Source organism: Electrona antarctica (assembly GCF_951216825.1).
Source record: "Electrona antarctica genome assembly, chromosome: 11".
Lineage (NCBI taxonomy): Eukaryota > Metazoa > Chordata > Actinopteri > Myctophiformes > Myctophidae > Electrona > Electrona antarctica.
Genome location: NC_136792.1, coordinates 7,580,884 through 7,607,060, shown reverse-complemented (window position 1 = coordinate 7,607,060; position 26,177 = coordinate 7,580,884). Strand labels below are relative to the sequence as shown.

The 26,177-nt window shown below is 44.0% G+C and overlaps 2 protein-coding genes across 3 annotated transcripts in view; both read left to right on the top strand.

The window, feature by feature from the left end:
* Positions 1–7,361, top strand: part of brip1 (BRCA1 interacting helicase 1) — a 63,528-nt gene extending 56,167 nt beyond the window's left edge. The window contains 5 exon segments of the mRNA XM_079514759.1: positions 825–937; positions 1,742–1,824; positions 3,208–3,675; positions 5,975–6,726; positions 6,728–7,361. Of these exon segments, the coding sequence (XP_079370885.1) occupies positions 825–937; positions 1,742–1,824; positions 3,208–3,675; positions 5,975–6,726; positions 6,728–6,787 (1,476 nt within the window). The 3' untranslated portion in view covers positions 6,788–7,361.
* An 18-nt stretch (positions 7,362–7,379) lies between these two features.
* LOC306932822 (uncharacterized protein) overlaps positions 7,380–26,177 on the top strand; it is a 42,643-nt gene continuing 23,845 nt past the window's right edge. The window contains exons 1-6 of one of the 2 annotated variants that reach the window (XM_079514760.1): positions 7,380–7,446; positions 9,081–9,603; positions 11,329–11,393; positions 11,822–11,900; positions 13,935–14,153; positions 14,711–14,853. In XM_079514760.1, coding sequence (XP_079370886.1) covers positions 9,429–9,603; positions 11,329–11,393; positions 11,822–11,900; positions 13,935–14,153; positions 14,711–14,853 — 681 coding nt within the window. In that variant the 5' untranslated portion in view covers positions 7,380–7,446; positions 9,081–9,428. The remainder of the gene's footprint in view (positions 7,447–9,080; positions 9,604–11,328; positions 11,394–11,821; positions 11,901–13,934; positions 14,154–14,710; positions 14,854–26,177) is intronic. The other variant, XM_079514761.1, reaches the window with a different exon arrangement.

Below are 26,177 nucleotides of genomic sequence, written 5' to 3'. Positions count from 1 at the left end.
CACATCCATCTACAAAGGCAGGAAAGGACAAACAACTTCAGGCCCTGTGCTGAGGGGTGGCTCTGTCTCATATCCCTCGCCCCCTCACCTTCCTTCTCCACAGCCCTGATTAATCAAATCAAATGAAATCTTCCATAATAGCCATGCACGAAACCCCTCACCCAGGTGCTGCCCCACAGCTAGGCTTATAATTTTCTAGAGCATATTTTAGTGCTTCAATGTTTTTTTAGAGTGTTAGCCTTTGTCCTAATTCTCTCAAGTAAAACCCACTGCTGTGAACAAAACGTAAATCCGATTGATGTATTGCTTTGAAATGTTACTTTATCCTTTAGGCCAAATATTTACATTAACCCATTTTGGGCGGGAACCCCTTTTGGTGTTAGCATTATGTTATGCTTTAGCTATTGAAAAATAGCAGATCTACAAGCTCATAGCGCGCCACCGAGTGGCGCGCTACGAGCTTGTAGGTCTGCTATTTTTGAAAAATCGAAGAACGACTGACAGAAACAGAAAACTGTCAGGATGTAGAAGACATTTTTAGAATCTCATCTCAGGTCAAAATCGGTTAATACATGTCTGCTGATTAAGAGTAGAAAGTATGATTAAATCAGCATTGATTTTAAACTCAATGTTTTAAAATGGCTTTCATGGTGTGTCTTTTGATGTTTTTCATGTGGACACGGTTTCAATCATGTCTCATTTTCGTATTTGTGATTTCAGTTGTTTTCCTCTGTGTGTTCATAGTTTGCCAAATAGCTTCCTGCTTCTTCCCGCCACGCATACATACAGTCCTTTGAACGTTTGGGGGCCTGTTGTTGTTTCAGGTGGAGCTGAAGATGAAGTACAACGACCAGCACTGCAAAACCCGGGGTCTTCTCTCGGGCCACCGCTGGTATGAGATCCAGGCGTACAGGGCTCTGAACCAGGCACTGGGGAGGTGAGAGACATGTGTTTAACCCGGGGTCTTCTCTCTGGCCACCGCTGGTATGAGATCCAGGCCTACAGGGCTCTGAACCAGGCACTGGGGAGGTGAGAGACATGTGGTTAACCCGGGGTCTTCTCTCGGGCCACCGCTGGTACGAGATCCAGGCCTACAGGGCTCTGAACCAGGCACTGGGGAGGTGAGAGACATGTGGTTAACCCGGGGTCTTCTCTCGGGCCACCGCTGGTATGAGATCCAGGCGTACAGGGCTCTGAATCAGGCACTGGGGAGGTGAGAGACATGTGGACACACTGGTATGAGATCCAGGCGTACAGGGCTCTGAACCAGGCACTGGGGAGGTGTGAGACATGTGGACACACTGGTATGAGATCCAGGCGTACAGGGCTCTGAACCAGGCACTGGGGAGGTGTGAGACATGTGGACACACTGGTATGAGATCCAGGCGTACAGGGCTCTGAACCAGGCACTGGGGAGGTGAGAGACATGTGGTTAACCCGGGGTCTTCTCTCGGGCCACCGCTGGTACGAGATCCAGGCCTACAGGGCTCTGAACCAGGCACTGGGGAGGTGAGAGACATGTGTTAAAACCCGGGGTCTTCTCTCGGGCCACCGCTGGTACGAGATCCAGGCCTACAGGGCTCTGAACCAGGCACTGGGGAGGTGAGAGACATGTGGACACACTCTACAGGGCAATCCATCTTACTGTATTCGGCTTGTCATCAAAGGCTTTGTGTTCTGCCATCAATCTTTCTTCACTTAATCGTACAAGAAAATAAAACTATGTAATGAATTTCTCCAGGTGTATCCGTCACAAGAACGACTGGGGGGCTCTGATTCTAGTGGACGACCGTTTTAGGAACAATCCCAATAGATACATCACAGGTAACCGAAACACTTTCCACTATACTGTATGAATGAAGGCTGCTCTTTTTGCCTGTTGCTGTGCTGAAAAGCCCCTCTGCTTTGGGCACTAGATGGCAATGGTTGTCCATGCTGAAAATGCTCGCCTTAGCCATGTTGTCTGTACGTTTCCTTTCCCTGAAAGTGGTGTATGTGTATGGTGTACATCAGGGGTGGGCAACTTTGACGATGGCGAGGGTCAATATATTTCCACACTCACTCCAGAGGGCCACAGTGCATATTACTGTCGTAGCAAAAATAGCCGATCTACAAGCTCAAAACGCGTCGCAATGCGACGCGTTTTGAGCTTGTAGATCGGCAATTTTTTGTAGATCGGCTATTTTTTAATTGAAAACCTGATTTTTTTTTTTGCTATTTTTGAATTGGAATCCTGAAAAGTAACCTTTTTATTGAATTTCAGATGCATTTAGTTATAGTTATGTTAACTTTCTGAACTATAACTACATTGGACACAAAAAGACAATAACATTTTAATACTAGTCATGAAGTAATTAAAGCGCGTTTAGAATTGTAACAGCTGAAATCAATACTATATCAGTATTTTGATATTAACCTGCGGGCCGCATTAAGTGAAGGTGGGGGCCGCATGTGGCCCCCGGGCTGCCAGTTGCCCAACCCTGGTGTACATGTAGAGATCTGATTTGAATTAAATCTCATATTGCTGTGCCAGCAGCACGTGTACATGTCCTCATCGTCTGTCCTGTGTGCGTGTTGTCCCTGTACATGTCCTCCTCGTCTGTCCTGTATGCGTGTTGTCCCTGTACATGTCCTCATCGTCTGTCCTGTATGCGTGTTGTCCCTGTACATGTCCTCATCGTCTGTCCTGTATGCGTGTTGTCCCTGTACATGTCCTCATCGTCTGTCCTGTATGCGTGTTGTCCCTGTACATGTCCTCATCGTCTGTCCTGTATGCGTGTTGTCCCTGTACATGTCCTCATCGTCTGTCCTGTATGCGTGTTGTCCCTGTCCTCATCGTCTGTCCTGTATGCGTGTTGTCTGTCCCTGTCCTCATCGTCTGTCCTGTATGCGTGTTGTCTGTCCCTGTCCTCATCGTCTGTCCTGTATGCGTGTTGTCTGTCCCTGTCATCGTCTGTCCTGTATGCGTGTTGTCTGTCCCTGTCCTCATCGTCTGTCCTGTATGCGTGTCGTCCCTGTACATGTCCTCATCGTCTGTCCTGTATGCGTGTCGTCCCTGTCCTCATCGTCTGTCCTGTATGCGTGTCGTCCCTGTCCTCATCGTCTGTCCTGTATGCGTGTCGTCCCTGTCCTCATCGTCTGTCCTGTATGCGTGTCGTCCCTGTCCTCATCGTCTGTCCTGTATGCGTGTCGTCCCTGTTATCTCAGGTCTCTCCAAGTGGGTTCGCCAGCTTGTCCAGCATCACGACACCTTCAACGGTGCCATGGAGTCCTTAGCTGTGTTCTCCCAGGGTCAGCAGGGGGCACTGACGGCTCACGGATGCTTCTCCCAGGGTCAGCAGGGGGCACTGACGGCTCACGGATGCTTCTCCCAGGGTCAGCAGGGGGCACTGACGGCTCACGGATGCTTCTCCCAGGGTCAGCAGGGGGCACTGACGGCTCACGGATGCAGCCAGAGCGTCTCCGACACCTCCTCGTCCCAAGCCTGTTGTTCCCAGTCACCACAAGCAATGGTGGGGAAGCTGTCTCCGCCGTGCCCCAGCTCAGTCCCTCCTCTTCGTCAGGGTTCAGGGCCCCAGACGGCTGCCTCGGTGGAACAACACCCTGAGTTGTGCCATCGGAACGCAAGCCCCTCCGTCAGCTCTGTTGTTTCAGTCACACCACCAGACAGAGGAGGTGAGTTGAACACAGAAATCAGATTTGGGCTAACAGTGAGTTTCGGCAGTTTCTGGTTTTTGCCGCAGTGTGTGCTACTCGTATGCACAGCACTTATTTTTTCCCCCCCAAGTTAAACAGTAGTTTCTGCCTCTTTTGTCTGTATTACCACACAAATAAGATTCAGCTAATGGGTGTGGATGTCCTGTAGTGCTGCCAATGAATATTCCATATTCGAATGAATATTCAAATGTAAAAAAATAAAAGAATAATCAAATTTATTAAATTATCAAATTAAAACAATACAATTGCTGTGTGAGTCCTGGCGAGACTCTGTGCCACGTAAACTAAAACATAAAAAAATTAGGCTATTAAGATAATTATGAATCATTCATTTGATCTTGAAAGACTCAAGAGAGCACATTTCTCAGTACCAACCGTGGCCCATACAGGACCGGACCATATAGATAAAGAAAGAACGTTTTGCAGCATATTAGGCTGCAATATTCACATCATATTCATATTAAAAATCATTTACATTCGACATTCAAAATCATTCGAAATTCGTTCAAATGTTATTTTCGGCCAATTCTGGCAGCACTAATGTCCTGCAGCTTTTTTTAAATCTTGTAAAATATTGTAAAATATTGTTTATAATTTACATAAGTCCACCATCAACTGTAAATGAAATCTGTAGTTAGGCAGTCTTGAAAAGATTCCCAGCAGGACATTCTCTAATTAGCATCTTACAGCGAATCACTTCATACCGTTATTATAGGAGTGAAATCCATTCAAAAAAATAATTGTTAAAGGACCACTTCACCACTTTTCAACATCTCTTCATATAATTGGTCCTCACTAATGTTCATGATAAAACACCACCATTTTTTCCTACTCGGTCTGTGTCTCATAGGAGGGCTTTGGGCAGTTCGGACACCCGTCCACCAGTGACATCATCATTAGGCATATTTTTTTTTAAACAAGATTTGTTTTAAAATATATTTAGATTTGTATTATCGTGAGAACGATGGCTTCAACTTTTGCATTGCAACTTTTCAGGAAAAGAAAGCATGCCGTTTCTATTAGCTTGGATTCACCATCGATGATGTCACTGGTGGACGGGTTTCTGAACTGCCCACAGCCTTCCTATGAGACACAGACTGAGTAGGAAAAAATGGTGGCATTTTATTATTAACATTAGTTAGGACCAATTATAGGAAGAGAAGTTGAAAAGTGGTGAAGTGGTCCTTTAAGGATTTGGGATTCTGTGTACAGAGAGTTTATCTTTGAGATGTATTTATTTATTAATTTCTAGGTTCAATTCACACTTTTTGCTGTGTGTACTAACTAACCAGGTTAATCTCTGATTTGACTCGAGCATAATTCTCCTAAAAAAGTAGTGCTGCATAATTTCAGTTCCACCATATGTGCGTCCCTTCTGTTTTATTCATGACTGGATGTTATGAAGCTGTTACAGTTACAGTACCCCTCTCACCCCCAACCAAAAACAAAAGTAGAGCCTGGGGGGAGCCACAAAATAGTAATGCAGGATGCTCTGTGGGTAAGTCTGTGATAAATAAATGAAATGCCACAAATATTTTAGCCAGAGGAGCCTTGCTGCTTCCACCTATACTGAAGTCTTCTTTTGAGACTGCTCACTGTCAAGAGCACATGTTGGACATTGTGTAGTGACTATAACGTGTGCCTTCTAATAGGTGGAAGGAGGGGGGGGGGCTCTAGGATATCAGACCTGTATGAGAATGATGTAGCGATGAGATAATGTGGTGAAGTGACGTGTTTGCACATCGTCTCAGCTAGCACCTATTATCTGTAATGGTCATGTCGAGGGGCGAGACATTTGCTCAATTTGCTTGGGTGTGGTGGATGGGGGTGGCAGGGGTGGATGCGGCTGTGTTGTGGGGGTGCATGCATGGGGTGGTAGTTCTGTTTGGGGTGAGGCGGGGGGTTGGGGCCCGACATGAGGGGCATACCTCATTACTGTAAGGTTTCTCGCGTGCCCGAGTGTGGCTGGAGCGAGCCGATGAGCAGATGTTGGACTGTTGCTTTTAATCAGATCCCCCTAACCTTTGTTTAGGTTAAATTGAGCGCGAGGATGCATTCGCATATCTGTCTACCTCGCGGCTTTATATTATATTTCCGCACCTTCCCATTCTGCACATGCTCAATCTAACTTCAGTTGTGAAGATGAGAATCTTCTGCTTGAGCCCCACCGTCATTGTTTGCTACAGGTACAATTTGAGAAGTCATATCCTTTTGTAAACAGACTAGCTGAACACACAATTATGTTTTCTTTGTACAGCTTCGCCGAGGATAATGCACACTGCAGAATCCCAACCCTTTGGAAATACAGAGGCCAAAGTCCCTCAGGTCACCTCTAAGCCTCTGCACCATCTTTTCACGTCCACCCCCGTGAGCACCCGCTTCATGAAGCCAATCTTCAAGCAGAGGGAGCCTGGTGACCATAGGCAGTCGCTTGATCTTTCTAATGCCAGCGAGGGTAAAGAGAACCAGGACAACCCCCTCCCACAGGGAGCGGGACAGGAGTCTGTCCCAGACCGGAGTGCTGGAGATGAGCAGAAAACTGCACCCCCTGCTGCCGCCCCACTGCTGGAGGTATCTGCAGTTTCTCTCAGCCGTGAAGTAGAACAACCCTCTGCAGATGATCCATCTCTGTTGTGCGGAGACGTAGACGAGGAAGACCAGACGGTTTTCTTCACCCCTGAACTTTTTGAGGAGGAGGAGGAGGAGGAGGAGGATGAGAGCCCACTGAAGGTGCCCAAGTCTCCTCACAGGACAGTTTTAGAAGTTGACAGCCCGATGCAGCCAGGTGAACGCTCTGACCCCGAGCAGATACAAAGAGAAGGGGAAGCCTCTGCCATGCCAAGTGTGCAAAAGACGGTAGATGAGGTCAAAGTCCTGTCAGAAATACAGGAGAATGAGACCAAAAGTAAGGAAGGAAGGGAAGTGGAAGTGAAGGGCAGACAGACAGGCAGCAGGACACACAGGCTGTCCAGGTCCAGACAGAAAGCTCCCTCAACTCCATCAGGTAAACTCCTCACCAACTACTTTACAGTGGCTCCTCAAGCAGCTAGCCCACAGATTACAACCATAACGTTGGACGACTAGGCTTTCATGGTATTGGTAGGCTCTCCTCCAGTCAAGCTAGCTCACATCTCAGATCAACTCCCACTTATCTGCTGTGACAGCTCCAGCATTATCAAGGCCATTAAGGCAGTTGAGTCGCTTAATAAGGAAAAGCCACAAATAATGAAACGTTGGTTAAATTGCGGTGTTGATTTTAATGTGCTGTTCTTTTTTAAAAGGACAAAAATAAATCAAGTCATTAAAATGCAAGAATAAATCCACCTTTTCCCCCAGGAAAACGTCTGCCTTTTTGGTTTTAATGATGTATTCAATTGAGAGTGAGGGTGCTGTGTAGACATGCCTGATTTAACCTAAATAAGAGATCTTTATTTTTACATTGAAATCACAGCCTTCCAAACATGTTAATGTTGTGATGTAAAAAAATGAAAATGTTGTGCACGTTTGTTTGTGTGTATGTCTGTATGTTTAGCAGTTCATTTTATTTTATTTTGTGTAGTTTATTTTATTTTGTGTAACCGCATTTGTTTATTCTGGGTTAAATAAAATATTGTCTAATGTTTCTGACAAAGAAGCTGCTCCTATCTATTTTCTTGAATGATTCAGGCCTTCTCCTAAACATGGTCCAGGAGTCTCTTCTTGCAACAACACGCTGGGATGCTGAGAATGGTGGGTTGCAGAATCTACTGTAGATGATATAAAATAAATTGTGGAAATATATTATTGACCAGCTATAGTGACATCCTCGCCGTACATGTGGGTGGGAAACTAATTGACAAAAGTGATGGCGAATTGCGGAGAATATTAGTGCAGTCTGTGACTGTTGTTGTAAATCCATTATAAATAATCTTTGTCTTTAGTGTGTATGATCTCCAAATGTATGGACTGAGTTTTCTAGGTCCATTCAACCTCAGTAAGGGATGTAACAAAATGGTTGAAATGTCAACTACTCTACTATTAACCCATTTTGACCTGAGATCAGATTCTAAAAATGTCTTCTACATCCTGACAGTTTTCTGAAAAAGCTATGTTTCTATGTCAGTGGTTCTTCGATTTTTCAAAAATAGCAGACCTACCTAATACCTAAGACCTAATAGCAGACCTACATAGTGCGCCACTCGGTGGCGCGCTATGAGCTTGTAGATCTGCTATTTTTCAATAGCTAAAGCATAACATAATGCGAACACCAAAAGGGGTTCCCGCCCAAAATGGGGTAACAGTCCCGTTCTTTATAACTAAGCTTCTATTGTGAAATGTCCTCACCTGAGTAAAGGTTTCATATCCTTCCTTCCCAGTTTGGACGGAGAAAAAAAAAAGCTCAATTTGCTCATTTATGGACAAAAGTGCTGTAGTCATGTTAAAAACAACATCATGTGATGGGTTAAGGTGGAGGGATACGAACAAATTAAACGTGATTAGACATGATTTGTCTCATTACTGTTACAAACTTGAGCTATGTGTTGTTTGCTCAGGGGAGCGTAGAGCAGACAAACTATTTCATTAAAGCCTTTCCGTTGCTCATCAGCTGCTTTACTGGGACCCATGCTTATGTAATTGCACATGGCTGCTCGTTAACGTCAGTCTCGAAGGAATGCGCACGGAGAAGGCAAAGCAAATGTGTGTTAAAAGCGCCCTAATAGGTTGTCTACTCTGAAAGACTAATGTCTGTGGTTTTCCCCTTTTTATGTAATTATCATAATTTACCGTTTTTTTCGGACTTTCTCCGGAGTACAATCAGTTTATAGTAATTTTATATTTATAGTGTGTGTGTGCGTGTGTGTGTGTGTGTCAATATATATAAAGAGACGGATAATTTATATAATTTCCTTTTTTATTGCTAGTAAATGTAAACATGCTACACATGTAATGTCCTAGCTATAGCCTGCAATTTACTTTAACACCTTTTTTTTTCTAGATAAATTGAGCAATCTTGAGTAGTATGGTAGTACAGTATAGTGCTGTTATTGCCTCTTTTCACAGCCATGTTGAGGGTTGTATGGAAATAATTGGGTTAGGTTTACCTTTTATTGTACCTTGGTTTTATTCTAATACATTATTTTCTTATGTTTTTTTTCTTCTTATACTGTATATATGAGTTTGTCATTTTCTATTTCATGTTACCATCTTATGTTTTGTCATGTATGATCTTTGACGTCTTTGAAGCGTGTTTAGTCTACGCCTATTGTATGAAAAGTGAACACATCCGAAGTCGAAGTCGTTACCTTCAGCTGAGCTTTATACCCATCAAAATAGCTGCTGTGAAAAGAGGCCAGATTAAGTATGTTGACGTGTTTAACCGACAGGCCATGGTGACCTGGCCCTTGGTGCAGGAAGAGATCCAATTCACAAGGCTCGGACCAGATGCAGCCAGAGGACGAAAGGGCAGGCTAAAGCAGGCCCCGATCCCAACTCTCCGTCCAGGCTCAGGAGGAGCGCCAGAAAGACAACTGGTCCTAAAGTTAAAGAAGCCGTAGCACCGAATACCGTAGCTCCATTGTTGGCACATGAAACGGCATTTGTCAAAGATGAGGACAGGAGTTTGGAGACTCGACGTTGCCTCAAACAGAGCCTCGGTGATCTGACCGTGATCTGACCGCTCCAGGTTGAAGGGTTCACTGAGCTCCTCTGGGTGCGAGAGTGCATTGAAAGGCATGGAAAAAGTGACTGACGGTAGCCCTGTTGGTCCTACCGTGGTGGAGATTGACTTTGTCCCTCCTAAATTCAAAAGTAGATTAGATGTTCAAGATGATGGAGAAACATGGTGTAATCTGCCTGCTCTACCAGTAGATGGTCCTGGAGGTCAAGACATGAAGACGCCAGGTACCGGTAAGTCAGTTTGCTGATGATAATGTTGTGTGTGCGCGTCTGTGTGTGTGCATGCAACACAGTTTTGGTATGGAATGAAAATAATATAATAATTAGGCCTCCATCGCTTTGGCTAAAAACACTGAATTATGAAAAGGACCGCAATGGGGAAAAGCCAGCCGCTGGCTCCCATTTGTTGATACATTTTCAAATTGTATTATTATGCTTAATTACATTGCCTTGGCTAAAACACTGAATCCCACTGATGAAGTAGGCTATGTACATAACTACAGGCATTCATAACTACAGACATTAAAGCTGCTATAAGCAATAATATGTCAAAAGTTTAATGACGTTTTTGAGTAAAATTCTCCCAAAAATGTTTTTGTCTCTGACTCAACTAGGGGCCGCAATTTACATTCAAAGATTTTCCTAGTAGCTTTGTCATTGGTCGTTTTGCCTGTCTACTTCCTGATTGGTTAGTCATTGCGACCGGGTTTTTTTTCCCGACCAATGACAAAGCTTCTAGAAACATCTTTGAATGCAGATTGTGGCACAGAGACTACATTTTTTTGGGAGCCTTTTACTCATTGCTGGCTGTCTGAATACCACAAAATAAATATAAAAAAGGTCATTCTATTTTATAGCAGCTTTAATATAGCCTACCGCATAGGATTGTACAATTGTATATAGCCTACATTTAACAAACGAGCTTCATTGACATTTGTAAATAGGTCAATACAAAAACTGCTACGAGGATAAAAACAGAAAAAGCAAAAAACGACATTGACAACCGTATGGAAAAAGGGGCATAAGAACTGGGAGGTGGGGGGTGCGCTGCCCGGAGTCGTGTGTGTGTGTGTGTGTGTGTGTGTGTGTGTGTGTGTGTGTGTGTGTGTGTGTGTGTGTGCGTGTGCGTGTGCGTGCGCGCGTGCGTGCGTGCGTGCGTAATTAGATTTTGTATTTAACATGAACCGTCTTGACTTTGCTGCCCTCTACGCCTCCACTGAGTAACCAGGATACTCGGTCTAAAAACACTTGAAAGGTTTTCACTCAAAAGATCAACCAAGAAGATCATTTGTTATGCGGTTGACAAGAGTGCAGACATTTCAGGCTGTGGCCAATCATCAGTGCACTATTAATTATACATGAAATGGTATGTATTTTGATGAGCCAAAAGATGCACGCCCTATGCTAAAGGACATTAAAAGGCCCTTGGGACTTGACACATTTTCGAAGGTTAAAACGAAATGAAAGTATTAAAGGTATATTCAGTGATTTTACTTAATTCAAATATCAGTTATTTTTTCTTTTTTTCTGGATAATCCTCCCTACTATAGAGTGTGCTGACCATATAAGGAGTTCCTCCCTGTCCCCAGTGAGCCCCTGGGGTCAAACAACCCTAGTTTCAGTTTTGGTGGCGGGTGGCAAAGCCTTCATCCAATCAGGATGAGAGGGGCCTTCCTCCAATCATGATCGACTGGGGGCGGGCCTTGGTGCACATGCTGTTGGCCTGTTGCACTTCCCCCCACTGTAGAGCGTGCATGTGCACATTTTGTTACCGGGGCGGACTGGGTGGTTTTCCAAATCACTGAATGCTCCTTTAAATGTATGCTAGAATGTTTGTTTTGTGCTAGCATAACTACTGCCACCTGGCTTTTTGCACATTAAGCAAAGGCTCATGCAAATAAGTGAAGCAATTAATTATACATGTGGTTTTTGTGTGTGTGTGTTTTTTTTATCAAGGCATAAAAATACAGCGGTCCTGCAAGCAGAAGAGCAGGAGAGTTCAGGCCACTCCGAAATCAAAGGTGTGATGTCACAGAATGTGATACTTTAATATTATTAATACTTGTACTTTAATATTATTAACCCATTTAGACCCGAGTTAAAAACATTCACTTTGAAAGAATATATATTCAAAGATTCGCGCCACATTTTTACGATTTTTCAAAAATAGCAGACCTACAAGCTCGTAGCGCGCCACTCGGTGGCGCGCTATGAGCTTGTAGATCTGCTATTTTTCAATAGCTAAATTATAACATGTTTAAAACACCAAAATGGGTTAATACTTGTACTTCAATATTTGTTATATATCCGGGACTTTGACTTTTTTGGTTGTGGAATGTTTAGTGCAATGTAAGCGTTTCTCAGATGAACCTTTTGTTCAGATTACTTGTGTTGTATCTATTCTAGTCAGATAGAAAGCTTGTGGTACACCTTTTTACTTAATTTACAGCAGCTGAAAACACAGCAACCATGTGCTGTGGGATTGTACTGTGCTGTGTGTTCCCTAGAGCTACTTCCACTGGTGAAAGGTAACTTCAAATCAATCTTAAGATGCGATGTTCTCTGCTCAAGTTAAATCAGGCTGCTACAGCTATATTGTGAACATTGGAATTTGGATATTGGTCTTAAATAATTGGCCCGAAATATCTAATTTGTATATATTATATTTTTCCCATAGAAAATGAAAATTGTAAAAACAGGATACAGGATGAGGGACAGCGCACGTACTGCTCGGATCTAATAAAAATATATTTATTTGTTTTTATAACTTGATACATTTTTGTATTGTCCCCTATATTTTTTTAATTTGAATATACATTTTTAGAATCAAATATACATTTCTTCCGCATATAGAGAGTATGCGCGTCACATCATCATACCTGGAAGTTATGCGGGAATGCTACTGAGTGGCAAAAAAACTACTTCCTCGCTTTGACAGCCCATACTTCCAAACAGAAAAGTCTGATTGCATGAAATGACATTAACCCATTTTGGGGCAGGAACCCCTTTTGGTGCATTATGTTAATCTTCAAGCTCGTAGCGCGCCACCGAGTGGCGCGCCACGAGCTTGTAGGTCTGCTATTTTTGAAAAATCGAAGAACCACTGACATAGAAACAGCTTTTTCAGAAAACTGTCAGGATGTAGAAGACATTTATAGAATCTGATCTCAGGTCAAAATTACATTAAACTACGCTAAACCACTTTGCCACTCGCTTCATGCATGCCTGTATTCGAGGAACAATTTAGGATATTTATTTACCAGCCCTAGAACATGGCGAATATTGTGGTGGATGTTCTAGACGTATGAAGGATATACACAACTACTCACCCTGCCCCTTATTAGCCCATTTAGGCCTGACGTCGAGAAAAAAAAAAGTCTTCTAAATCTTGACATGTTTCTGTATCAGTGGTGCTCAATATTTCATGTCAAGGACCCCAAAAATGATATGTAATTGGTCACCGACCCCCATCTGAAAATGTGTCATTCCAGGAACCCCTCAGAAGCAAAGATTTGAGTTAAAAACGTTCGCTCTGAAAGAATATATATTCAAAGATTTGTGCTGCATTTTTACGATTTTTCAAAAATAGCAGATCTACAAGCTCATAGCGCAGCACTGAGTGCCGCGCTATGAGCTTCTAGATCTGCTATTTTTCAATCGCTAAAGTATAACATAATGCTTAAAAACACCAAAAGGGGTTCCCATTTCCCACCCTGGGTTAGACACTGTTCAGTCAATGAAGTGTTGAACACTGTTGGTCCCTGTATTTTGGCCAGTAGTTTTTATCAGTGGTTCTGAAATGTGTATTTTTGTGACTCCTACAGAAGGTCAGGAGCTGTCTAGAAGGTGTCTATATGGAGCTGGCCAGCAACTCTACATCTGACCTCAAACCTTAAACCCTATGTATAAGGTTTCCATATGTTGGTCTGACCGCATCAAACCCTGTACACTCAAGACACAAGTTCCATAAATGGCCAGTACAGAATTCATTCCATTATGTTGATCTGACCCCCCATGCCAAAGCGCCAGCGCTCGCCCAGCAGTTAATGTTTTTATTGTTTATGATGTAAACAAGCCAGGAAGCCTAAGGATACACCATGTCAGGTTGAAATGCTTGACAGTGGAATCGATGTTTTTTCATGTTTGTCTTTTCTGCATGCCCCTCCAAAAAAGCCCCCCCCCCCCCCCCCCTCACTTCACACAAGTGTGTTTGTTGTATTGACTGAAAAATAAAAATCACATCCGTGTGAAGTGAGGGGCGCTCTTATCATTATACATCATCATACATCATCTCAGGAACAACTGAATTTATGTGATTGGTTAGCCGATTTGTCTACATATGACTATGATTTCAATGGCATTTAATGTGTTGCCACAAGTCATATTTGGCAGACATTTGACTTAATTTCTCCTTTCATTGTCAGTGGCAAATATGAGACGTGTGTGGACAGAAGGTGTGAGGGGCTGGTGCCCCTCAAAAATTACAAAAATGTAACAAAATTGCCCATTATGTTCCGTTAATAAAGGTTACGGTTGACTGACTTTGTGATTTCACTTCACAGGGGCCTTGCTAAGCACTGCGAGTGAAATGGAACATTTAGCTCCTCTGAGCAACAACACACGTTGGCATGTAGCACCCACTACAGATTACTGCCAGTGTGCACCACGTCAACACTCGGTGCCTCACAACTCATCGGTGCTGCTGCTGGTCCAGAGTGCTTCGGCTGGGCAGGCCATTAGACGGGCTTTGCAGCCCTACAGTGATAACACCAACGTAACTGGTGGGTTCAACGGGGCTTGTGATGAGATATGCTGTACTTTGTTTCTTGTTTCTAGTCTTGCCACATAAATGATGAGATGTAGTTATTTTCATCTGTTGTTAGCTACATTTGAAAACATTCACATTTCACTTGGAGCAGAAGTCAGTTTATTTGTTCTTGTTTGAAATGTACTTCAATTCCTGTATCCTGTATCAGTAGTAGAAAAAATCACACCCGTGTGAACTGAGTGGTGTAAGGTCTTATAGACTGATCAACTGTGGTCTGACGTAATGTCTGACGTAATGAAATCACACCCGGGTGAACTGGGTGACCGTAGCAACCATGCTCATTTTTTGGTACGAACAGACAGACAGACAGACAGACAGACACGTAAACTAACAAAGCCAGTCGTAGGAGTGGTTTACACCACTCAAAAACAATATTCACATACAGTAGAGTAACATGTAATTCATTCTTAGTTCGTTAGTAGTAGGCTATGTTATAATACAGGGTTTGCTTTCATTTCTAAGAATATATTGGAAGTCTTTTCTTTCCCCCAATCATTCTCGTTCGTGCAGCATATAATGCCATCTGGAGCCCTGAGGAAGGCTGTGTCACCAGGTTTCTGCAGTGCAAGGGCTGTAGGGCTCAAGGACCAACACGCTCTGCTTCCTTCATCGCAGCTCAGGTCCACTACCCTCGAAAGCCATCGTCAGACCAGGTGTGTCTGAGAGCCAATAAGTGTGTGTGTGTGTGTGTGTGTGTGTGTGTGTGTGTGTGTGTGTGTGTGTGTGTGTGTGTGTGTGTGTGTGTGTGTGTGTGTGTGTGTGTGTGTGTGTGTGTGTGTGTGTGTGTGTGTGTGTGTGTGTGTGTGTGTGTGTGTGTGTGTGTGTGTGTGTGTCAGAAACTACAGTACACAAGGCCTACTACAGTACATACACGCTGGCAAATTTTGGAGTCAGTTAGACAAAATATGTAGTATTACTTGCATAAATTGTGTGTTGAGGAAAATGCAAAAAGGATGAAAATCTTGTCAGGAAGAATTGGGAGATGTGTCATGGACAATTTTATTTTTTTCAAAATGTGAAGCATGGGCAATTACAGCACCATCATGACGCAGATTTGAAAATAATTGGGGTGGAGGGCGGAGGCTCTTCCTTGGCCTACTGGGAGTGTGTGTGTGCAATGTTTCACACCGATCGGTACAGCAGTCAGGGGCCTTTGGCCGTCCGGCCTGGTGGACGTAATTAAGTCAAGTCAAGTCAATTTTATTTATAAAGCACATTTAAAAACAACCAAAGGTCGACCTTTGGTGGCAGTGGCTCAGGGGTAAGGGGGCCGGAAGAACGGACAGATGGGAAAACCGTGAGGTTCCCGGTTCGATCCAGGGCTCCCCCAGAGTTGGTGTCCAAAACCGTGAGGTTCCCAGTTGGATCCAGGGCTCCCCCAGAGTTTGTGTCCAAAACCGTGAGGTTCCCAGTTGGATCCAGGGCTCCCCCAGAGTTGGTGTCCAAAACCGTGAGGTTCCCGGTTCGATCCAGGGCTCCCCAGAGTTGGTGTCCAAGTGTCCTTGTCCAAGGCTCTGAATAATCGTTCCTGATGTGCAGGTTGGTGCCTTGCATGGATGGTGTATGAATGTGTGTCTGAATGGGTCAATGTAATGCACAATCTGCCTAAAACACTTTGGATAAAAGCACCGACTGTGGCTCAGGAGGTAGAGCAGGTCGTCCAATGATCCATGGGTCGGCGGTTCGAATCCCGGCTCCTCCTGTCTACATGTCGAAGTGTCCTTGGGCAAGACACTGAACCCCAAATTGCTCCCGATGTGCTGGTTGGTACCTTGCATGGCTTCTGCCGCAATCGGTGTATGAATGTGTGTGTGAATGGGTGAATATAATGCACAATCTATGTAAAGCGCTATATAAATGCACCATTTTACACCATTTACTGACCAAAGTGCTGTACAGTGTACAGGATTAAAAAAATGTGTACACATTACACAAGACATCAAGGTTAAAACAACAAATACAGAGCATACAATAAAAAAGCATCAAATAAAAGAAAGTCCAAAACAGGAGGCAAAAAATGGCTGAGGAAAGAATGTAGGAGCACATCCATTTCTCCAAGGCAAGGAGACGCTTTGATTTAATTAAGTGGACGTTAACTGCATAACTCCATAACTTACTTCGATAACATGAATCTTAAATGGTGGAATTGTATAACCTCAGTCACCCATGGATTTATTTATTATATTATGGTTGCAGCATTTACTATGGAGTCAACTACAGTATGTGGTTGTACAGACGTGCAATATGTACAGAATACAGATTGATAGTTTGGAGGTTGGCATTGGGGTGGCACAAGTATAAAGTACTCACCCACCACCATAGAGACTGGGAGTTGAATTTCTCCATGGTGCCTCTGGCCTGTGTTGTGTGCTCCAACAAATACAATCGGGTGTGTTCATGAGTGTGAAGTCGACAGGGGGTGGTGTTTTTTGTAACTACACTAGCACTGGTTGACGGGGCACCTGTTAACCAGAGAGAATGCAGAACTTGTAGATTTGTTCGTGCCTTTGCATGTGTTTGACGTGATTGTCTACAGTACACCGTGGCCAGGGCAACAGTGTGGTTAGCAGAGATAGGCACTGTGTATTGTGTGACAAACTGTAAAAAAGAAAATCACACCTGTGTGAACCGACGGGTGCAACAATACATTTATTGTTATAGTTACTGTACTGTGCTCTCTACTGTATTGTAGTGTACTGTGTATTGTAGAGTGACCGTGTGGGGGTCCCCGGGGCTCCCCCGGAACATCCAGACCCCCAGGAAAGCGCCCAGGGGGGCCTGCCCAGTTCCGGCGAGCCTTCCCGCGGCGAAAGCGGTCGAGAAATGACAGTTACCGTGTTGCAGCTTTCCGTGATTGGACAGACGTACACATAAGACACGCATAGGGACACACATAGCTACGTAATGGAGCGGAGGCACTGCTAAAAAAAAAGATAGATTAGAGATTGAGAAAATGGTCACCTATGGTTGAAATCACATGCCAAAATTGTATTTTATGTTGATGACATGAAATATTAGGTGAAGGATGGACAGGCCTCCTAATGGAGTAAATTTAAAAATAAGCGATTTTGTATAGTGTCCTTGCCTCATTGTTTTTCCCTTCCTGGTGCTTAAAACATTTTGGGCGGGAACCCCTTTTGGTGTTAGCATTATGTTATGCTTTAGCTATTGAAAAATAGCAGATCTACAAGCTCATAGCGCGCCACCGAGTGGCGCGCTATGAGCTTGTAAATCTGCTATTTTTGAAAAATTAAAAAACGACTGACATAGAAACATAGCTTTTTCAGAAAACTGTCAGGATTTAGAAGACATTTATAGAATCGTTCCCAGGTCAAAATGGGTTAAAACCAGAAGTGTACAGTATGTGACAGATGGAGGTGGCATGCAAAACGATGTCTAACACTGTAATAATTGATTGGGTGCTTGATGCATGAAGATAATAAAATATTCCTGTCGGGTGTTCGCAACATTAAGCGGGCACTCTTAACCCATTTTGGGCAGGAACCCCTCTTGGTGTTTCAAACATTACGTTATAATTTAGCTATTGAAAAATAGCAGATCTACGGTGGCGCGCTATGAACTTGTAGGTCTGCTATTTTTTGGAAAATCGTTAATTTTTTTAATTTCGACGTCAGGCCTGAATGGGTTAAATTAATCTGGGAACATAAAACAAATGACGTTCGATTAATGCTTTATTCTGGGGTTTGTAACTTAACTTCTCTTATCGTGCACAAAGAGAACACCGGTTGTGCCTGGAGGCCTCTGTAGATCTCAATCAATACTCACCCCCGCCCCACCCAGCTCCCAATCTGCCTCACAGTTGTGATAGAAATGAGTTGTGGTAGAACTGAGACAGCTTTCTGGAATGCTTTTGCATGCATGCATGTTTGTGTCCATAATATCGATTCACAAAATCCTTAAGCAGCTTTTGAGTCTACAGGCAGACGGAGATGTCCTCCTACCTATAGGATCTGTTCATGTGGCACGGCAGTTAATAATTGTATGTGGTCGCCACATTAACTTTATTGATTATTTCTTTTTAATTGGTTGATTGATTGGTGACAGTGAATTGTGGGGGCGGGACTGTGTCCTCGTTTCCAAGTTGTTTATTGGATAAACCCTTTTCAAATGACTGGACCACCTGTTTTCTCTGAGCAGGGACAGTTATTCAGGCGAAGATTTTACTAGACTCAAGTCAATATATGATCCATATATTGACTTGAGTCTAGTAAAATCTTAAGTAAAAAAACTTTTGACTTTGAATTTGATTCTGTACTCAACTCATTCAGTAGTCCTTCAGTTGTGACAAAGGACACTTGGAAAAGAGTATACTGTATTTATTGATGTATTGAATACTTTATTAACAGGCTTTGGGCCAATAAGCCCCTAGGGCCTATAGGCTTGTTTCCATTGCGGGTCCTCTGTATAATATCGGAATCGGTCAGAATCGGTATCGGAATATATGACCCTGCATTGGATATCGGTCATAATTTCATAATCGTGCACCCCGTCCCCTATATATACATATATATACTGTATATTCTTTGTTTGGTTTGTGGGGCTCTTCTTGCACAAGGCGTTCGACGTTCCGGCTGTTGGATTGTGAATTTTGACAGACACCATATTGCACTTAAACCTTGCATGCAGACAGAACCTCTGTCTGCATGCAATCGCCAGACAGCTCCAGGCTGTGTTCTTGAGCCATATCTACAGAGCACACTACAGCATCGTTGGCGTGCGACACGACACACTTCAGCACGTTTGCTTGGCATCATCAAACACGGATTCTAACACGTTAATCTGATTTGGTCATTGTTTTCATAAGCTCAAGTTGTCACGTACGTTTCTTCTTGACCCTTTTGCCCTCCCCAACACCTGCTTTTGTTGTTTTTGTCCAACCTTTATCTCAGACTAGTCGTATAGTCACGTTTTGTTGTGGCACAAATTACATTTGAACCGTGCGAGAGCTGCTCATACAGTGACCTTTCATGCCCCAGTGGATATTAATAAAGCTGATTATTTTTCATCTGAATGATCATTGTATTAAACATTGCGTATGTTTTAATAAAGCAATTTCATTGGATGGACAGGTTCGATTTGTTTGAATCCATAATGATAAATCCACATGCCTCTTAATAATAATACAATAAACTGTCAAAACATAAATTCTTCATATTTACCCATTCTGAACGGGAACCCCTTTTGGTGTTTGAAGCATTATGTTATACTTTAACTAATGAAAAATAGCAGATCTACAAGCTCATAGCGCGGCACCGAGTGCAGCGCTACGAGCTTATAGATCTGCTATTTTTCATTGAATAATCGTGAAAATGTGGCGCAAATCTATCTAATATATATTCTTTCAGGGCGAACGTTTTTAACTCAAATCTTTGCTTCTAGGGGGGGTCCCTGGAACAACATATTTTCAGATGGGGGTCGGCGGCCAAATGTTTTTTGGGGGTCCTTGACATGAAAATGTTTGAGAACGAGAAACATGGGTTTTTCAGAAAACTGAAGGCATTTGTAGAATCGTCCTCAGGTCGAAATGGGTTAACAGGTCAATTGTCGATTGATACTAAATTAACAAGAAAGAATTGTAAGAAATTAGTGAGAGGATCGAAAACAGTGGCTTCCCTCTTCTTGGGTGTGACTGCCTGGAGAATTACTGCTCCAAATATCTTTTCCACACAAGACGTGACACAATCAATTAAATATGAAATCACCTGTGGCGATAGCCTGGTGATTAAGGTTACAAGGTACAATGTGCAGTCCCACATGGGCCCTAAAGTCTACCATTGAGACCCCAGTTCGATTCCCGGCCGGCTACACTATCTGTTGCATGTCACGACTCCTATACCCAGTCTCTGTGTTTACTGTCTCTCTCCATCTGACATAAAGGCTCAAAATAAGGCCCCAATAATAACTCTATCATTTCCAAATGTTACAAATGTAATTGTAAAAAAAATAAACATTGATCAGAGCGCCGGTCTGTCGTCGAGTTGCGTCACTTCTCCCTCTCTCTCTGCCCCCTGATTTCCTGTCTCTCAGCTCTCGGTTACTTGAACATTTTGGACAGACCGACAACGTGTGCCTCATAACACATGCCAGCCGAAAGTCCAATTAAAAGGGCGTTTCCGTGTTTGTGTACAGTGGTACTTAAGGTGTGGGTCATGACTGAAAGAATAAGGTCGCGAATACAAGCGGCCGAAATGAGTTTTCTTCGACGGGTGGCTGGCATCTCCCTTAGAGATAGGGTGAGAAGTTCAGTCACACGAGAGAGACTCGGAGTAGAACCGCTGCTCCTTCGCCTGGAAAGGAGTCAGCTGAGGTGGTTCGGGCATCTGGTTAGGATGCCTCTCGGGCGCCTCCCTAGGGAGGTCCTCGACGCACGTCCCACTGGGAGGAGACCCTGGGGCAGACCAAGGCGCAGTTGGAGGAAACACATCGACTCACTGGCCTTGGAACGTCTCGGAATCCCCCAGGAGGAAGTCACTAATGTTGCTCTGGAGAGGGAAGTCTGGAGCACTCTGGTGGAGCTGTTGCCCCCGCGACCCGACTACGGATAAGCGGTTGAAGATGGATGGATGGATGGATGGTACTTAAGGTGACTAGATAATAGAATTAATTTCTTTAAACATGTACTGTATAGCTCTGTCTGGATTGCTTGAGAGGGGTCTTCTGAAATCCGTCTGCTTGAGCAGCTGTTAGATCTTGGCTTGAGTCATAGGTTTGGACGGAGCCCCTTGGATAATAAACCCAGATTTATTTCCAAGGGTCAGTGGAATTAGACACCTAATCTCCCTATGTGATTTCATAAGTCGACTAATCTTGGTATAGACATCCGTTATTCGGGCTCATCTTTGAGTGCTTACACTGTAAGCTGCCTAATACGATAAGTGTGATTGTGGCAACCATTTGTCAGTTGAGGTCCTGAACTGATGCCCTTTTTAGTTGTGCTTATTGTAGGAGAGAACTTATCACACTGTATGTGTTTTAAAAGATGTTACTCTGCCTTTTAATCTGATTTACATCTTTGACTGACTGCCTGACTCCAGGGAGAACTGCTACTGTAGATAGAACTCATTGGTGTCATTCTATTATTATCTAAAAGGGTATCTTTGAAAAACAAAGAAGGGTCCCGCACACAGTCAGAAAACTTGCCAGATATGTTGCTCTTTATTCAACGTTTCGGTCTATTCAACCTTCATCAGGACAGACAATCTATTATTATTGAAATGCAACTTGCTGCCTTTGTTGACAAAGCATTGCAACCTAAACTGTTAATTCTGTGTTTTTCCTGATGATGCTAGTCATGGCTACTATGTGGACGTCAGACTTCATGTGGCCACTGGCCAGTATGTGATGTCTGTCATCTACTGTATGATGCATCAATGACATATTACTCCCCAATCTGGGCAAGGTTCCAGCCCTGTTTTTGTATTTTTTATTTATTTCAATGAGTGACAATACAAATAAAACACTGAACAGTTCTGGCTTACCACTGAACAGTTCTAGCGGTTTGCGGGATTAGCCTCGGAGAATCAGACAGGCCGACCCATTTGAAGACATCTTGTCTCTTTACAGACACCACACCGTAAAATGGGCTGCACCATGACCAGAGAAGGTCATGAAGTCCAACCAGACTGAAGGAGTATATCTGAGCTTTGATAGCAGAGCCTGGGTCTGGTTTGATCAGCCCACCATTGATGTCCTTTTTACTAATTCATGATTCATACAGTACACTGAAAGATGAACTTTACATTGGAATCGGGTCATCACAGATCGCTATATACCTTGACAGCTACATTAGTAGTTCATTGTATCAACCCTCTTTTCATTGCCCACTTGCTTTTAGAGGCCATATATTTTACAGAGGTACATAGTTTGCATTACTTAAAATGATGGTATCTCATAAATCTGTCTCTGCTAAACATTTGCTTCTCATTTGGAAGCAGGGCTTGGGTTCGATTTGAGGTTTTGGTGCAGCCGGATGACCTCCATGGTTCTGTCTAAGCGTTCTTGCATTAGCTTGGCATGCTGCTAAAGTTAAGTGGATTGCCTTTCATCGGGATGGACTGAAATATTAACGCACAAAGCTCTGTGTAGTCTCCCCGAGCTGCAGCCCCGTTGAGGAGGTAGGAAAGGTGGATCTCATTCTCGTTGGAGAGCACTTTAAAGGCGTCCCATATCTGCCTGTTCGGTGGTAAATTACCAGGTGCCACAGGGTCTGGCTTGGCTGTGAACATGGCAGGAGTCCCAGCAGGTATCAGCGCGCATTCTCAGTTTCAGCCCATCCCCGTCCTGAGCCTGCTTGTAAATCACAACTGTGTCGGCCTTGCCTCAGGGAGCCGTGGGATTGAGGAAGTGATATGTAGATATCACAGACTCCACAGCTCCATACGTCTGTCCAGTTATAGAGGTGTGTGTGTGCGCGTGCGTGCGTGCGTGCGTGCGTGCGTGCGTGCGTGCGTGCGTGCGTGCGTGCGTGCGAGTGACTGTGTGTGTGTGATTAAATTTTGTGTGTACGGTATATGGCTGATAAATTCACAGACATCTTGGGATAATCGTTTGACCTCTGGTGGAACAAATGCCACCAATAGGCAGGGTCAGCTTAACCTTCCTACTACTGTATCTCAGTAACCCCAGCCCTAACCTTAATAACAATAACCAATAAACGACGCTCAATGACATTATTCTTAGGAGCACAGCAGCTACAACCAAGGTGAACTTGTGGGAAGCTGCAACACCAACACACCAGCAGATGTGGGGAAACTCCCACAGATATGCTTAAGCGCTCACATTTGGGAATCCTTGTGCAAATATTTCAACAGATCAAACATGTAACTTCTCACTCATCTCCCTCCAAAAGCTCAGCTTTTCTGCCCTCAGAATGACGGATTGCATGGCTTTTGACAGAGTGTGTGGGTGAAAGGTGAAGTGTAAAAGACGGAGCGATCCTTTGAATGTCATGTTAGAAAGCCAAGTGTGAATTCAGGGCTTAAAGAGATGCACGGGGACGTGTCTGGGAGTGGGCGGAGGGAAGGCCCTGTGCCGTTGGTGGTCCCGAAACCTGTGTAAATATTGTAAGTGCCGAGACGCAGTGTGTCAAAACACGCCACGGCGGCTTCAAGAGGTCCGCTAATGCATGCAGGCCACATATATGTAATGTCCCTAGTGGGTTGTCTATGCAAATAGAGGAGTCTGCTGACAGACGAGCATGGTAAACGGACAATGCATAAGACCCTCGCGGCTGTGGTTCACCAATGCAGCCTGTAAATATACAGTTAGTCAGTCTAGAAAGTATACCTGGTGTGTACCTGATACCTCTTACAACTACTATATCCTTCCACTTCCAATTAACTCACACCTAGTCCTGCCACCCACACACACACACCGCAGTTCACTGCGTGGAGGAAAATCCCGGTAGAGCAGTGATGAGAAAGTTCTTTTGTTCTGGCCTCTTAGTGGAATCTATTAGTGATGACAGACACAACTATTTAAGAACAGGAGCTCTTAAAAATCAAACAAGACACACTCACTCTGTATTTCTGACAACTTTGCTCCAGAGCTTGCCCTGACTCATCACACTTTCAAAGCTCTCTCTGGCACGCCTCGTCATGGGAATGGCAGCTCTTAATCCATTGAGACCTGGAACGCATCCATGTCACGTTAGCGTTTAACCACATTAACCATTAACCCATTTTGGGGCGGGAACCCCTTTTGGTGTTTTAAACATTGTTATAATTTAGCTATTGAAAAATAGCAGATCTACAAGCTCATAGCGCGCCACCGAGTGGCGCGCTATGAACTTGTAGGTCTGCTATTTTTGAAAAATCGTTAAAATGTGCCTCAAATCTTTCCGAAAATTGTCATGATTTAGAAAACTTTTGTTTTTTAAATTTCGACGTCAGGCCTGAATGGGTTAACCCCACGCTGTTTGAACAGGTTGATTCCACTTGCTCTGTGTTTTTGCGTCAGGCCATTCAACTGGCTTCCGCCACAAATAATGAGCGCTGGCTGATTGCAAGTGACCAAACTTTAAAAAAAAAAGGGGAATACAAACATTTTGTTATGTTGAATACAAGTTATGCATGTGCACATGTATGTGTGTGTGTGTGTGTGTGTGTGTGTGTGTGTGTGTGTGTGTGTGTGTGTGTGTGTGTGTGTGTGTGTGTGTGTGTGTGTGTGTGTGTGTGTGTGTGTGTGTGTGTGTGTGTGTGTGTGTGTGTGTGTGTGTGTGTGTGTGTGTGTGTGTGTGTGTGTGTGTGTGTGTGTGTGTGTGCGTGCGTGCGTGCGTGCGTGCGTGCGTGCGTGCGTGCGTGCGTGCGTGCGTGCGTGCGTGCGTGCGTGCGTGCGTGCGTGCGTGCGTGCGTGCGTGCGTGCGTGCGTGCGTGCGTGCGTGCGTGCGTGCGTGCGTGCGTGCGTGCGTGCGTGCGTGCGTGCGTGCGTGCGTGCGTGCGTGCGCGCGCCTGCGCCTGCGCCTGCCTGCCTACACCTTCTGTTTGAAGCATGACTTAATCCAGTCGTATTGTTGACAACCTGGCAGATGTGCTAAGACACAATCCGAGAGGTGTGGAAGGATAGGTATTAATGCAGCCTGCTCTGGGAGCTCCCCAAGAGTTCATGCTCAGTGCGTTTGTATCCGATGTACATTTCGTTTCGCTTCCCTACCACTGAATAGTGGTTCTCAGGCATTTTCATGGCAAGGACCCCAAAATGTATAAGGCCATGGATCCCATTCGGAATCTTATACATTCTTATACATGCTATCATTGGGCCGAAGTTGGTGAAATAATGTAGTAGTAGATGCTGCAACTGTCCTTTTTTTTGGGTTGCAAAATCAGTAGGTGTCCAGTCACACATCGGTGTCGTCCACCCTCCTTCCCTACAACCCCTGTTCGTGTCAGCAGACAAAGGCCTTACAATACGTAGCCGCTGGGGCAACCAGGACAACACCTCCAAAGCAAACAATTCTACTCGCTCTTTACAAAAGCACCATAATGCGCTGCCTTTGTGCTTTCCATCGCTCCTCCCTGGTCTTCCAGCCCTGCAACAGGTGTCACTTGAAGGTGCCTTTGGGATTCATTGTCTCCCCTGTTCCGTGCCCATCTCCTCTTTTATTTGCATCCCTAGCAGACTTTGTAGGTGACTTTTTTCTAAGTGCACTAAGCAAACGTTATATGCTTTGATTTTGTGTGGGACTGTCAAAGCATGGCTCAGGAACGGTGTGTATTTGTGTGTGTGTGTGTTTGTGTTTTGAAAGCTTCTATGAAAGATGAGATTCTGATTGGCACAGCTATTCTTCCCTGACTTTTAGTGAATGATCTGAGACGGTATTGCCTCTCAGGCATAGTATAAATATGTAACCCTCTTACTGTAGGTTAATGCCGATAATATTTACTTAATTTTCAGCTTCTAATGTTTTTTCTTCACAATATAGAGGGTATGCGCATGCTTAAAGTGAATGGCACGTCGAGTGGTAAATCGAGTGGCAAAGCAACATGCAAAGTGAGTTTAACATTGTTTAACGTTGTTTAATGCAATCAAATATTACTTTTCTGTTCGGATGTATGGGTTGTCAAGGCCAGAAAGTAGTTTTTTGCCACTCAGTTTGGCGTTCCTGCATAACTTCCGGGTTTGATGATGATGTCACGCGCATACCTTCTATTCTTTATCTTTTTCCACCTTATCTCAATGCAGTCTTTTTTTGCCAATTCCCAATTTTCCCCACACTCATGTGTGTTACTGCTAATCCCTACAGTTGGTCATGTGGGAGGGTGTGGATCATAGATATATATAAACACTAGATGGCTCAAGGCGGAGTTTCTGACGTCGTTCACCCGGCAGCCATCTTACTTCGGGGCTACAGTACAGTATGTTCAATGGCAGCTCAAACAGAAACAGTCATAACTCGCTCAAATCGTGACGGTTTTACAAACGGGTTGGTTTATTACAAACGTTGTCAACGTGGCTATGA